The sequence below is a fragment of the Anser anser genome, assembly GCF_964211835.1.
Source record: "Anser anser genome assembly, chromosome: 1".
Lineage (NCBI taxonomy): Eukaryota > Metazoa > Chordata > Aves > Anseriformes > Anatidae > Anser > Anser anser.
This window is the reverse complement of record NC_139720.1, coordinates 76,906,701-76,922,426: the sequence shown is the minus strand read 5'-3', so window position 1 is coordinate 76,922,426 and position 15,726 is coordinate 76,906,701. Positions and strand designations below refer to the sequence as shown.

General features: G+C 43.6%; 1 protein-coding gene across 3 annotated transcripts in view; it reads right to left on the bottom strand.

Annotated features, from left to right (window-relative positions):
- Positions 1-512: 512 nt before the first annotated feature.
- LMNTD1 (lamin tail domain containing 1) overlaps positions 513-15,726 on the bottom strand; it is a 213,981-nt gene continuing 198,767 nt past the window's right edge. The window contains exons 10-12 of one of the 3 annotated variants that reach the window (XM_083821805.1): positions 6,699-11,350; positions 5,356-5,517; positions 513-4,048 (exon numbers count right to left, since the gene is read on the bottom strand). In XM_083821805.1, the coding sequence (XP_083677931.1) occupies positions 11,234-11,350 (117 nt within the window). In that variant the 3' untranslated portion in view covers positions 513-4,048; positions 5,356-5,517; positions 6,699-11,233. Of the gene's footprint in view, positions 5,518-6,698; positions 11,351-13,537; positions 15,377-15,726 lie in introns of those variants that run through there. The other 2 variants (XM_083821804.1, XM_083821806.1) reach the window with 2 other exon arrangements.

The following is a 15,726-nucleotide window of genomic DNA, read 5'->3' as shown; positions in this document are numbered from 1 at the left end:
GCAGGAGTAATACTTACAGGTTTTACAAGCACCATTAGTCTTGGCTGGCAAGGTAATTTGTGTGTGTCTTAAATACTTGCAATTAGAATGTTCCTCACTGGAACAAAACAGACTTCAGTAACACATGAATAATTCAAATTGTATTCCAAGAAGAGGGAAGAGGGAAGAGGGAAGAGGGAAGAGGGAAGAGGGAAGAGGGAAGAGGGAAGAGGGAAGAGGGAAGAGGGAAGAGGGAAGAGGGAAGAGGGAAGAGGGAAGGGGAGGAGAGGAGAGGAGAGGAGAGGAGAGGAGAGGAGAGGAGAGGAGAGGAGAGGAGAGGAGAGGAGAGGAGAGGAGAGGAGAGGAGAGGAGAGGAGAGGAGAGGAGAGGAGAGGAGAGGAGAGGAGAGGAGAGGAGAGGAGAGGAGAGGAGAGGAGAGGAGAGGAGAGGAGAGGAGAGGAGAGGAGAGGAGAGGAGAGGAGAGGAGAGGAGAGGAGAGGAGAGGAGAGGAGAGGAGAGGAGAGGAGAGGAGAGGAGAGGAGAGGAGAGGAGAGGAGAGGAGAGGAGAGGAAAGGAAAGGAAAGGAAAGGAAAGGAAAGGAAAGGAAAGGAAAGGAAAGGAAAGGAAAGGAAAGGAAAGGAAAGGAAAGGAAAGGAAAGGAAAGGAAAGGAAAGGAAAGGAAAGGAAAGGAAAGGAAAGGAAAGGAAAGGAAAGGAAAGGAAAGGAAAGGAAAGGAAAGGAAAAAGAAGTTGTTTTTCTGCCTCTCCTCACCACTGTCACTCTGTGTTCCCAGACTGGGAAGTGGAGCCCGTCTCCCTGGTGCATGCAGGTCACAGAGCTGCCCCTCCCAGGGAGCTGGGAAGTTCAGAGAAAACCAAAGCAAAGGGAAGGAGTTCTGTAACATCGGTTTGCCTAATCTGGATGCACTCGCTCGTGCTGCTGCCTCTCCAATACATACTCCACCCAGCCCTCAGATAATAATCACAAGCTATTTCACCGGCTCTGTTTCCTTCCACATTTTTGTTGTTAACTCTATCAGCTGAACCGACAGCTTGGGAGCGTGCGCCTCGGAGCAGCTTGGCGTTTCACAAAGCAAAAAACAAACAACAACAACCCTGTGATTTGGGCTCCAGGCTATGAAAATATCGACCCTTGCCCTGCAAAATATGCAAGCACATGCTCAACTTTTTTTCAAGGAGGCTGTGTGTAAGCGTGAAGTTGAGTGTGAGTCTCGAGGAATGAGGGACAAAAATGCACACGGTGCATCGCCAGGGTGAGCCCCTCTTTTTACAAATGGATGCAGACATTCGCGGCATCACGTTCTTAGGAAAATCACCGCTGTACCCTACCGTCCAGGCACTCCCTGAGGGAGGAACAGCTTTGCTGTCAGAAGGCCCAGTACTCCTGTTTTCACTCAGACAAAAATTCCACTGAGAGCACGAGCTGATATGGTCGAGTGGAAATTACAAAACTGGATTCAGATTGGCACACAGTAGAGAGTCAGAAATCCTCAGTGATAAAGCTTTTTTTTTTTTTAACATATATCAGTTTCTGAAGCAGATTTTATTTTTTAGAAGTGTTATTTCCTCCCTCAGTTGCTCATAGTTTCCCTCTTACACAGAATTATTTTAGCAGCCCAAAATACATATCACCCTATGTAAACTTCAGCAGCACATTAAAGAGACGCTGCCCAAAACATTTTAGTCCTCATGAAGTGAAATGCATAGTGCCTGACATGGAAAGTTTGTCTTAGTTTAAGCCTGAATAATTCAATCCATCTGTCGCGGAGACCTTGTAATGTTCCTTTTGCTGGACTGGTTTTCTCTAAGGCTTCCCTTCCTCTGAGCGGGTCCCCAGGATGCCTCTTTGTGGCTTCCTTGCCACATTTGCAGCACACAAGCAGCATTTGTAGGCAGGACATGGCAATTCCTAGCAAAACAACCTTCACAAAACCCAGGATGCTTTTCTTCCCCCACCTAGTCATATGATATGGCTTCAACCATCATTTCTGAGAGCACCCTGGCATACAACCCTCCGTTTCAGGGATGTGTGGAGCTGAAGTGAAGAGATGCACTCATTTTTCTAAGGGATCAAAAAGTACTTCAGTCAGAAAGAAAACAGCTCCAAGAGAATAATAGCGCAGATATACTTGCACAGGCATCTCCCCACTGTGATGAGGGCTTCTCTCAAAGTCCATGAATGAGCTCGGTGCCCACCATCACTCGCAAGATTTTCCTAGGAGTTGCAGTTGCCCAGGCAGGGCAAAAGCCTGCCGTGCCCTGGTATAAGTATCCTGCCCAGCTGGCCAACCTGGCCCTGCAGTAGAGACTCTTCCTTTTAAAAGCACCAGTGGCCTTCACTGGCTGGTCCCAATTCCCCATTCATTGATGGCTTTGTCCCTTCCCCAGTGCTCAGTCCTGAGGAAAATAATTCAGACTGGGCAGTAGCCATCTCCCCATCCAAGGGCCCTCCAGCTGGATGAAAAGTCATCCACGCTCGAGAGCTTTCCATCAGTGTCCCTGTGCCAAGTGCAGGAATTTTTCCCCTCTTCTCTGGAGAGCTGCAGCTCAATGTGGCAGGGAAGGAGGGACGAGGAGGTGAACCAGCCCTCGAGATGAAGCCATTGTTCTGCCAGAAGCTTGCTGAGAGAGGCCCCAGGACCGAACTGGCTTCAAGGGGGCACATTGCCTATGCAGCCGAAATCTTCACATCAATACCCAGCAAATTAAAGCTCGTTATGGGCCCATTTCAGCTCTTCAAAAGCATGTGCTTAATTTGGCATAATTGGAGCAGCATTTCAATACAGCCTTTATATAGACTCTTTAAACCTGCAAACGATATTTTAGTAGCATAAATGGATTCCAGGTGCAAAGACGAGGAGGAGGCAGAACCTCAGCAGAGTGCAATCGGGGGTGGCAGAACATCTGCCTGCTTGCATTGCTTGGTTAGTCCTGGCTCCCCATAGCAGCGTTTTCCATCAACTACCCTCAAGACCAGGGTTTCCCAATGGGAAAACCCTGGTTACAATGAAATCAGCAGCATTTTTGCCATTACTTTCATGGCAGTAGGATATGACCACAGTAAATCTATAGAAGTCAGATTTTGATTTTGATTCTGTGAAGGTTTTGATTCTGTGAAGAGCACACAACTGGAAAAGCAAAACAAAACAAAACAACAACAAAAAAACTTTACTCAAGAAAAATGTATATAAACAAAGGAAGCTTAAAATGCGAAGCCTGAACTAACAGAGAACAGCCCATGTCTGCCACTCTGATTTGTAGGCATGGAGCTCCAAGACAACTGTTGTCTGGACAAGAACCAGAAGTTTGGTCTTCATTTATGAGCTAGATAATCAATATGGGCTGAGGCCAAAACCCACAATTTTTATAAGGCTGGGCTATTTCTTGCTTTATATTATTAGGCACAAGAGACAGAGCTGACTTAGATTTACAAAATCTTGGCTTGGATGCAAAAAACATCAGCATGACTACTGAGGATGAGTGTATTCTCAGTTTAGGGCCCCTCCAAGAATCGGGACGTTTTACTGAGCTTTTAAAGCTCAGCTCCAGTGGAGATGCAGGATTAATTTCTAAGACAGCATCACTTGTGTGTTATGTGAAGCAGTATAATATTACAGACAGGGCATTTCTGGGTTTTAGCCTTTTCCTTTTATTCAATCCTAGAAAGCAGTGCAATGCAGACAAATCCTGGAACCACTGGCATGCTTTTTCTCAAGTCAGACTTTCAGTCATCGGGAGTTATGTACACAAGCCATAGCGGCTTTCATCAGGCACCCAAGTTCCTTTGAAAAGTCTCATTCAAAGTGTTTTTCTCTGTGGTACATCACTGAAAAGCAGTTGACTGAAGTGGGATGGCACTGCTGGATGCTGTACAGACACACTGCAGGGAAATTCTGAGTTTGAAGGAAAGTATAACTTTTCCTTGTAAAATCATCAAGGGGATTCGAGACAGAGATTTTGGTGAGAGCAAGAAGAAACATCCTTTTTTCTCTGTGAGGTTTGCCCTGTGAGTTTTTCAATGGCATCAGGAAGTCAGCACAGTTTTCCACCTTATCCAAAAGATGGCACTATTAACATTGCAGACGCACTGCATCCCATCTGCGACACTCCCGGAGATCTGAAGGCCTTGTGCTGGAACATCCAGCAAGTGCTGCCCTGCTTAGCTCCTGATGCCTCATCTCCCAGCCCACCCAGGTAAGGCAGCAGGCATCAAAGGCAAAAGTGAAGCATTTCAGAGACTCACCTGGCTCCACTGAAGTCCAGTTTCAAATATTCTGGAAGAGTTTTGTGTGTTTGAGAGACAGATAGAGGGGAGATGCAGGGGTGAGGGGAAGAGGGGATGAGAAGCTGTGATAAGACAAGGAGCAGATGAGGGGGCTTGGGTAGGAAGCAGGACATGCAGCAGCAGTGGGAGAGGAGAGGAAAGAGGAGTGAGAGAAGAGCAAAGAGATTCAAGACCCAAGAAGAAGGAGCAGGGCTAAGATGCCAGGATGGAAAATGCTAAACTTGCTTTGCTCATATTTCTCCTCACCCATCCTGCTCAGAACATGCAACTAATTTGCAGTCCTGAAGAAATGAGAGAAATTTCTAGCAGTACTTTCTAGCAGTGAGAGTAGTGGCCCAACTGTAGACACTCATGGTAAATAACAAAATGCCTTATCCTGGGCCTTGTGACCACTCTGTGCTGAGCCCTGTGATGCTTTGTGGACCAGAGCCTGTTGCAGAGGGGTGTCGCAGAGGAGTGAGGCTTTGTGCTGCTGCGGAGTGGTGGTGGCTAGCAGGGCCCCCCAGCAGCTTGTTGCAGCCCCACATGGGAAGGAGGGACGGGACACGGAGGACCCTGGTGTGCTCCATGGGACATTCCCATGAGACAGCTCTGAAACAGAGAGGTCTACCTGCAACCTAGAGCAGGAGAGGGACTCTTTCACTTGGTGAGTCCAGCCTTGTACTCACTATGTTGAAGCCCAGCTAGAGATTACCTTTGTAGACAGAGATGGAAAATAATATATCAGTTTTTCAGGGGAGCATGGGAACATTACACAGGAGTGTAGTATAGGCAGTGAGAAATTCTATGTTAACTTGAAACTACGGGAGAAGTTTAATTATACTTCCATCCCTTTCAATCCAATTTTTACTTTAAAGAAGACCCAGGAGGTTGTCAGTTGAGGTTTAATTGACCTATTTGCAGTTGAGCCAGCTCATTCCTATGGCTGGGGACTCATTTTCCTAGATTTCAATTCATTGATTCAAGATTTTAAGGCCAAAAGGGACCATTAGATCATTTAGCCTAGTCTCTTGTGTATGGACAAGACACTTTTCACCTGGACACTTTTCTCCTGAGCTCCACAACATGTACCTGGAGAAAAGCTGTGTCCCACCAAGGTGCTCAGCTTGGAGTTGGTGCTTTCCAGAGGTGGGCAATGCCCTGTTTCCCTTGATTGCTGGCTCCAGCAGGTTGTCAGTCATCCAGAGATTAAAACGTAAGCATAATCAGGGTGGTGGTGATCCTGAATACTGCCTGATCCAAAAACATTTAATGAACAGTGCCTGACAGATAGACTGTTAATTTTTTAGATAAAATGCTTAAAATATAAATTGGATTATAAAGTACTTATGAAATGTTAATTTTGCCAAGGGGACTGATGAGCTCCAGATACCGATAGAGCAGACAAAACAGTGAGAGTCATCATTTGTTCTCTCAACTTTAACTTACATTTTTGTTAAAACTCAAGCCATTTTGGGTGATGGCTTACGTTTTACAGAACTCAGTTTTTAGTTACCCTTTGGAAGCTGTGACCGGGAAATGCCCCCATAAGACATTGCAGATGGCTCTTTCCATGCACTGCTTGGCAGATGTGCAGGAAAATTACACTGGAAAGTTGGCTCTCATCTGGGCTTTGTACTGAGGCACTAATGCATGTGCTGTAATGCTTTGTAACTACATGATTTTTTGGTGCTTTTTTTTTCTTTTTTCTTTTTTTTCTTTTTTTGAGTTTCTGTGCCAAATTATAAACCCAGTTGCAAGTGGAAGCGTGAAATCTTGCATCTTCACGAGAAGGAGAGCAATGACCTGAACATCTGCAGCCCAACCTGGAGCATGGTGCTGCCTGCTGGTGAGGGCACAGGTGCCAGAGCAATGCTGGAGGCGTCCAGGGACAGGGATGGGGCAGGGACTGGGCACCAGGCTGTCACCTCCCCGCTACGGCAGAGCTGCCCACAGACCCTCAGCCTCCCCATGGGCTCCCTTGCCTTTTCCGTATCAGGTTCTTCCTGTCCATTTAGTTCATCTCCTGCTTTCTACCCACTTTGCCCTGCCTTGCTCCTTTCCCCACTCCTTTCCCCCTTATTTTGTCACCAGAGCTCCCTGTCCTTTTGCTTTGGTGTTGAACAGGGTGGCCTTACCAGCTCCTGGCTCTTTCTTTCCTGCTCCCTTTGCCCTCTTTCCCAGTCCCTTCATGCTCCCTTTATCCTCATTTCTCTTGGTTGCTTTCCCCTGGCCTCCTTTCCCTTCTACCTGTCTCCAGACACCTTTGCATCTCCTGCATCGCCTTTCCCTGCAGCTCACTGGGACAGCCCCTTCCCTCCCACCCACTGGCTGAGGGAGATGAGTCTTTTCTTCCTCACTAACACCAGCCCTGGTACCCAACTGTCTGGGGACTAAATAATGTGAAATAACTTTTGATAAGGAAAAGCACCCACCTGTTGATCTGAGTCATGGTGATAGCTGCAGGGGCTCACCAGGGTCTGTGTGATTAGACATCGGTCCTCCTTCTTCCCTTCAAGGTTGTGGTCCAACTCCCTGCAACAGTATTGCCACATTCATGTAAAATGTCCTGAGGGCCCAAAAGCTGCCCTGAGAGCTGAGCCCTTTCCCAAAACTGAAGCCTGGAGTGAGGTGCTGCCTGCCTCTGGGTTATAGGTCCTGCAGAACCTGCTGCCGTGGGTGACACCAAGCTAAAACAGCTCTGCGGGAGTCTGAGGCAACTCTGAAGCCTGTCCTGTCCTGCTTTTGTGCTTAAGGAGGATTATTTCCACCCCAGTCCCATTGGTCAGCCCTACGCACAGTAGTTTGCCAGGGAGCCAGGCACGGGGATGTCAGGGCGATGCCTGTGCTTAAGGCCCTCACCCTGAGGCCAGCTCAATAGGTTTTGCGTGGTTCCTGCCTCCTCACACCGCATGGGCATGCTGTAGTGAAGGCCACAGCTGGCCAGGCAAGCCTCTGCTTTGCAGCATATCCTTGGCTCCAGGAGACAAATTTTGAGTTTCTGCCTCCCTTGTGTGTCTCACCTACTCCAGGAGCAGCCGCTCCTTGCCCCTGCATCTCTTTGCCCCAGCACCCAGTGGGGATGTCCTGCTTCTGGGGTGGAGATGCGGGACCTGCTCTGTTACCCCCAGAAACACGCTCAAGGAGTCCTTGGCAGAGCCTTGCAAGAACACGCTGGTGAGAAGCAAGCTTTGTTTTCACTGCAGTTTGTCTGAGCCTCGAAGCCACCAACAACACTTCTCCACAGGCGAGAGGATTCATCTTCATCCCATTTCCACTCCCCTCCCAGCACTGCAGCGTGCTGCTGCTTTCCAGGGATTTGGGCAACGTGGTGAGCGTTGCCTAATATTTAATGTTATTGATTCTTATTACAGTTGTTTAAAATACAGGAGTGAGAAACTGGGATCATAGAAAAATCTGAGGCAAGGCATATCATGCCTGCTGGATAGAAGACACTAAAATCCTACGAACCCTGATGTGCTGGTCTCAGGGAAATGTAAGGGCTCAACTCTTTAGAGCAGGAATAAGGAACTTCATGACAAAAGCAACTGCAAAGGGAATTTTAAATTAAGTAGGGATTTTAAATTTTAATAGCATTTAAATTTTAAATAGTCTATCTCTCTGTAAAATGAAAGCAATATTTCTGTTTCAATACAAAATGGACCAGATCCTCTGCAGCTGTAAGTTGGTGGCCCTCTGCACTGGAATTGAGGGAACTTAATTGATTTGTAGCAGCTGACAATCTGCCAGTTCAGGCTCTCTCCTGGAAATACACTCTTCCAATCTGGCTGGTAGTGCAGCCTTGATGTTTCATTAATTTGCAAGAAAGCTGCTGCCAGGATAGACACACGCTCTGGCAATACGGCTGAACAGAAAAAAAAAATTGCTCTAAAACTTGTTATCGTCTGTCATGTTATTGAAGCTAATTTAAAAAGCATTTCCCAGGCTCCCAATCTCCAAGGATCACTTAGGGATGTTGTTTTTCTTTCTGTGTGTATGTTAGGAAACCATTGCTAGCATTGTGTTTTCCAGGCTCTGTTTCTTTTAGAAGGGTGAGGGCAAGGAGTCAGCGTGGAGGAATGGGAAAGACCCTTCATGCCCTGCCAACACATGACTATCCCCTACACTCAGAGCTTTGTCCTTCACAGTGTGAAATGACTCATTGATAAAGGTTTTCACTACTTCCTTTGGGAGATCATTAAACAGCCTTTCAGGCTTCAATGTTAGGATGTTTTTCTTGATAGTCAGCCTAGACGTTGCTCTGCTCTGTTTCCTCCCATTGCCCCTAGTTACGCTTCGTCCCACCCTAAACAACTCCTTTTCCCTCCGTGTGCTGATATGCGTATCCTCTGCATATCAGAAAAGGCTGGGGAACCGACACGGAAATAACATATAAGCTGTACTGTCTGCAGAAAAAACTTGCACTAGAGGTCCTGCCATGATGCTGTAACCAGGAGAGTGAGGAGAAAGAGGAAGGTATTTGCTGCTTTGTTGGCTGTGCCTAACCTAGTGTGATGCCTATGGAAATTAATGGGTTTAAGGGACCTTGGGAACTTCACAAAGCTCTCTGTTAGGAAACTGGACCTTACACAGATGTGCACTCATGTCCAGCTCCCTTTCACCAAACAGTGCCCTCAACACAGCCAGTGTTTGAGGTAAGGGGATCCAGCAGATTTAAGCGACAAGACTACTGTGGTATCCACCATCCTTTGGAAAAAGAATGAGCACAGGGTTGTAAAATGGCATCAGGGGCTGTCTTGAGGGAGTTAACTGGATCATCTTCCACCACTAGCATTCCCACTGGAACCTCACAGATCTTGTTTGTCATAGTGAACATGTGGGTTACTGCAAAAATACCAACTCCAAGAGAAGCAAAAAGATCCCTCTGGATAAACTGCTAATATGAAAAAAAACATAATAATTAATGGTAACATCGTGTCATGATCACAAAACGAAAAGTACTTGAAATTTGTGTTTATTGACTTCTATGCAGCAGTAAACAGCCTAGCAAAACAAAAGGGAAGAAAAGCTAGCTGACAAATATGAGGCTACAAGTGCAGTGTAAAGGAGAGCACAGAGCAAACAGGTACAGCTTTAGTGGTCAGAGATGCCCTTTGTCTCCCTGTCTTAGAGGGAATTGTGCAGCTCCCTCTACGCTATTAAGTGCAACAGAAGTTTTTTTGGCTTTGACTGTCTTCCACATCTGTACTTTAAATATATACCGCAGTTTTGGAAAAAACCTCACTGCTGCCATATCTTTTCCTTTTCTCAGGTATACACATATATTAGACTTATGATTTAAAGGAACTTCTCAACATCCAGACAAAAATGTTGACTTTTGTTTTTGTAAATAAACAACAATGAGAAGTTGAGCTCAAAATTGCTGCAGTGTAATATTAACTGTAGGAAGCATTGCCTCTGCAGAGCTGGAATTAATAGGTGTCTGGCAATGAAGAGGGAGCTCATGTAGTGCCTTGGTGCGATCCACACAAGCAGATTCTGGAGGAAAAGCTCCAGTATCGTCTACTCACACTTATTTCTCCACATTATTCCTTAAAGAATCAGAGCAGGCCACCTGAACAGCACTGCAGGGGTTAATGTTGCAGAAAGATTCAAATGCAAGTGGCCAACAAAACCCCTTGACTTCAGAGACAGGAAATGGGAATTGTTTTGCCTCCTCCTATATGACTTCAGCTGACTTTTTCCTCACCTTTTTGGGGTCATCAGTTGAAAGCTTTGAGCTTCTTTGGCTTTGTTGCTGCTATAAGGGTCACTCACTCGAATGTAAAAATCAGTGAGGTCAACAATATGTCTCTAGGAATGCAGACTGGAAGTCCACAAAAACTGTCTTCATCCTTCACCAGAAGCACAAGCATTTCTGTGGCTGGCAGGAGAAACACACCTCTGTAGTCTCCTGTGGGGTGTCTGCTCTCTGTCATTCAGGTAAGGGGACAATTTCAAAATCCAGAAAAGATGCTCAGAGCTCAGAGACTAGTTTAATAAAGCCTGTGAAAAAACTTCTGTGAAGATCTGCAGAAAGAACGGGAGGACACTGTTTTTCTTGCTGACAGGAGTGAGGCTGAACCACAGCTTTCCATGTCTGGAAGATGATTAGGAAATTAAGGCTCAGATTTGATAACCTTCTCATAATGAGGAAAATCAAAAGGGCCTTTGTGATATCAACACTCACAGGTTTACAGGGAAAATGGGACCTAAAAAAAAATTGCTTCGAAAGCCAAGCTCTAGACAGGACAAACACACTCCTGGGGACCAATCTGATTAGGAGAGTTCCTTTGAAGGGCAGCCATGATATATAGAGCTTTGCTTGGCTGTTATGACTCAACTAATCTGATCATTACCTCCTGCTGGCCTCCAGGACACCCCGTCTGACCAGCTCTCTGCCTACCCGTTTGAATATATGAGCAGCTTCCACTCCACCTGATGGTTTGCCAGTAGCTCATAAGGCTAGAACAGAAAGCAAACAATGACTGCATGAGAAATAGCACACTGCAAACTCTTTTCAACATCCATTTCTTCTTCAGGCAAAATGGATGTTGCTTCCACAGAGTTCTAAAAGTAAAAGCATTTATCTATATAGCATGTTTTCTATGCATCTGTTTTCTCTTAAACATTATGTACATGTATGTATACATACAAAGTTTATAAACTATACACAGCACACTATGCATCAGTACAAACACGGAATTACTGTGAAATGCTAATGATAACAATCATCAAAGTAAATTTTATGGGACATGCCAGTCTGTACTGATAAAGTTGATGATCTCTGGTGTCACCACAAAGCCAGATCTCATTTCTTGAAGCAACAAGATGCACAACTTTAAATCCTGCAAAGGATTTAAAAATAAACAAACAAACAAACAAACAAATAAATAATAAAATAATAAAATAAAAAATAAAAAAAGCTCAGACAATCTCTTCCTGTTGTTGATGGAATTAGTGATGGATGCTAGAGCAAGTGACGTGTTCTTAGCATGTAGCTGTGAGATGGAGTGACAAAGTACTTCTGGAGAGCAGTGCCAGCCAGGGGGAGAGACTCTACATACATCACTCCACCAAAATTAGGCTGCAAGAAAAAAACAAGATTTCTCATAAGTACTGGCAGTGCAAATAGCATTCAATCAATACTTTTAACGATAACCGTGCTGATTTAGTTTAGCTTTTATTTTCTCCTAGTAATCTAAATGCTCATGAGTGTTTCTGATTATTTATTCAGCAGGTCAAGTGACAACAGAAATATCTCTTGTGCCAGTCCTGCTGCCTCAGCCCTGGCACCAAGGGTCCAACAAATATACACTCTGCATTGGGGTCCTGCTCCTGAGACTCATATGGGGAGGCTAGTTGGTGTCAGGGAAGACCATGGTGTTATTTCCATTTGCATTCTTTCATTACAAGTTGGACTGCACATGATTTTATATTTAACCCTTCTCTCAGCTGTAAATTGATGGTTACTAGTACATCACATTGAAAAAAAGTCCTGTTGAGACCTCAGTAGTACAAAATCCAAGTCTTTCTCACCTCTCTGCCCCATGTTTGCTGTGCCTGGCTCCTTTCTTTTGGAGTAGCAGTAAGAAAGAAAAAAAAAAAAAAAGGAATTTCATCAAAGAATATCAAGCAAAAAGAAAAATTGAGATTTTCCAAAGGGGCTACTGACCATGGACCACGCAGATGGCATTATTTTAACATGGCCTGCTTCTCAGTGAGTGATGAACTTTCACTTTTGGAAAAATCAACGGTTACTCATGGTGATCAGCTAAATACCAGAGTATTGAAGATCACCGATCTCTTTCCAAACAAAAGGGATCTGAATTGTTGAAAACAATGACACTCAGACAATTTTCTGGACCTCATTAGTCTACGTTTCCACTCTGCAGCAGGAGAAAGGTGTGTCCGAATTTTAGCCACTGCACCAAGACCTTGTGTCAACAAGTTGATAATTTCATTGCTTTGCAATCTTTAACTATATTCCTAAGGTCTGGTCAGTCTGCAAACAGCTGAGGAGAACAAGAGGCATTTATAGATGGCTGCATTAAGAAGTACCATGGAAATGAAAAACATAACTCTTGAACCACTGAAATGAGTATGTAATCATTTTAGTGATACTATTACTACTAAAGCACCCACAAATTGAAGAATTAAAATGTAGAGTTCATCGAGGCCAACAGGAATCTTCCATTGGCTTCAATGGGCTTTGGTACCTTAGCAATAGCTTGTTAAACTATATAGTACTTCCTGAAACTGAAAACACTGTGTTCTCTTCCTATGTCAGTGGAGTTTCTGTAAGGCTGTTTGTAAGGTTCAGGATGATGTGAAGTCAGTGCCAGTACCAGATCTCTCTTCTATGCTACATTCAGCCCCACTGGAATTGTCCATTTACTTAGAAAATGAAGTGTGAGACACAGGTGAGTTGACACTTTTGTCAAAAAAATCCCAGTCATGAGTCACATGCAAAGACTGCAAGATGATTTTTGATGCTTGTTATGACTGCAGTGCCATGACTGGAAATTCACAGAGGAGAAAGCAAGAGATTTTATTGTGGAAGGATGTGTTCTGGTGGCTAAAGAAGCAGCGTAGTTTTCAAGAGAAACTTTGGGAATTATCTCTGCCAGAACTAGCTATTTACACTGTGACCTTCAAAATGTTATATTAGGTACCATTCTAATAACACCTGGGACATAATGGTAGTTCAGAGGCTTAATTAATCACGGTCTCAAAGTTTCAAATTCACAGAAGGGAAGTGAAAAACAGTATCATAATAATTTGAGCCCTCTAGCTGGTTATGTTCAGGATCAGCTACTTAGAGTGATTTAAGAGAAATGTGTTGGTAGGTGCCGCCCCTGCAGTAAATCTGGTACAATTCCCTGCAGATTGGCAGTATTTTTAGCTGCAAGTGAACCTGCAGTACAAAGCAATGTAGCACAAGTATTTCCCAATGTAAGGTATGGGGAGCTTATACTGAATTTAGGAATACTGCAGTAGCAATCCCAGAGTGATTCGTTTAGTTCAATGCCTGGCCTTTGAGAGTGGACACTGTCAAAAGTTCCCAAAGAGGAAATCAAGGAAAAAGTAGGAACTTAGAGAGCAGCCTCCCCACAGGATAAGTCCTGGGCTCAATTATCCCTTGTAGCAAGATCTTGTCATTAACTGTACACGGTGGAGGAGAGTCCCCTTTGATCTGCTTTAAATGCTCAGTTTAATTAAATTCCTTTTATTCATTTTGAGAAGAAAGAATAAGCTGAAGTAAAACAGTTACCCTCTCTCTACTGTTTTTCCTTTTATTCTTCTCTAAATGACAATTCCAATCTTTACAGTTTCTCTCCATGTGAACACTTTTATCCAGTAATTTCAATATCCCATTTCTGACCCTTACTTTTCCTGAAAAAATAATTTTGAGAAAAAAAAATAATCAAGAATGAATATAGTATTTCAGATATACTGATTGGCTTGGTTTATAAAGCAGTGTTAAACTATTTGCAGGGTCTGTTTTCCATCCTGGGCTGCACAGTACTCACGCAACTTGTTTTTATCATACCTCTGCATTTTAAGTAAAGGTTTTCACTGTCACCAATTATGATCCACTTCTTTTTTTTTTTTTTTCTAAGTTAATTTCCAGCTTTTAACAGTAGTTGACATTTGTGCTTGTTTTTCTTTTCTTTCCCAAATCTGATTATTTTGTATTTATTCAGAACATAAAATTCTGCTTGCTCTCATATTTCTATCTTTCCTTGCTTTCATAGACTCTTTTGAAGGTTTTCACAGTCATCCCCAGTGGCCTTCAACCATTTTGTGTCATCTGCAAAATTTCCAACCTCACTGCTCGCTCTGTTTTCCAGATCATTAACAAAAACAGCAAAGAATACACTTGACAGTATGGATTACAACACCTGCTGCTAATCTTTTGCCAATGTGAAAATGTATCATTTCTTTCACATTTTACTTTCTCCATCCCATCTAATCTAATGCTGAGCAGCAATTTAACTGTTGCTTAAGATATTTACAGATATTGTCAGTGTGAGATTAAATAAAAGACGCTTTGAATAAGAACTGCTATGTGAAAAGTTGTCTCTGTTAGATGACTCTCATCATACGTTAATTTCGTCTATTCCCCTTACACTCCTAATGTCAAATTGCATTAGTCCTTAAAATGACAATATCAGGGGAAATACAAAGTCAGACTGCTGGTATTTTAGGATTGCTCTGTGGCAATGCCATGTGGTCATCAAAACTGTTCAGATCTTTTCTCTTGTTAAAATAGCAGCCTTAAATACATATCCAGGAAGAATAAATGTTCTTTGATGGAAAACAAATTCCATTATGTGCAACAGGGTAAAGCATGATTACCTTTACCTGTTAAGTCAGGAGATCTATTCTAGGAATTAGTCTGCTGGGACCAATATTTGCAACAGATCAGTCTTATACATACATGAAACCATAATTAAAAAGTGTCTGAAAAAGAAATAAATCTGCTACAGGCTGAGTAAGAGTAAGAGTATAGATTCAAGAGGTTTTGACTATACTGAATCTTTTCCAAATGATCTGAGTAATCATTTCCAAGTGTTGACTTTCCTGGATGAAAGCAGAACTGAACTAATACATGCAAGAGGTATGCTTGCAAGCTGAAGAAAGAGGGCAGCAAAAGGATACCTCATTCCCATCCACAGGACCAAGTGAATTTCATCTCAGCGTTTTCTGTAATCAGCATAGACCTTTATGATGCAAAGCCTTTCTGTATGGGATACTGACCAAAATAAATCTGCACTGACACTGCATTCTGGATACGAGATTGCTTTCGCCCTGGAGTAAGGGATGCATTTCTAAAGCCCAGGTGCTTCCTTTGGGATAAAGTCACCATTCTCACGGAATTGTATTTTCTTGGGGAAGAAGTTTGATTTGGCTAGTGATTAAAACAAAAATGTAGAAAGTCTTACCCAACTTTGCATCCCATCTGTGGAAAATGCAGCAGACTGTCAATACACTGAGCTCTGCCACTGTCATTTACTGACTGTGGGGACGAGCATCTCCTGCACACTGCTTCACTCCAGCAGCAGCAGCTGCAGCTGACTGTGCTGTTGCAGACAGGCTCACAGAGCTGCTGAAAAGGTCCAGCAAAACTTTATGAAAAAAAAAGTATATTCATTCAGTAAGGACAGTAACGTAAATGTTACATTTTAAGGGATTCCAACTTGCAAGATTTATTTCCTTGTTACCACTTTCTCTGTTACTCACTCCATTGTTGGGCCCAGTATCATCAGAAGGATTATGTGGTCAGCTGACACAAACAGCGTGGTCCTGGTGGCCTGTCTTATGCCCATATTAAAAGGACAGAAATAACTACTTGGGCTATTCTATATCCAGGATGAATCAGAAAGAAGACGTGAATGTTAGCCTAGTATTTGGATTGGTTTAATTATTCTGCTGGCCTAGCTAAGAGGATAACCCACC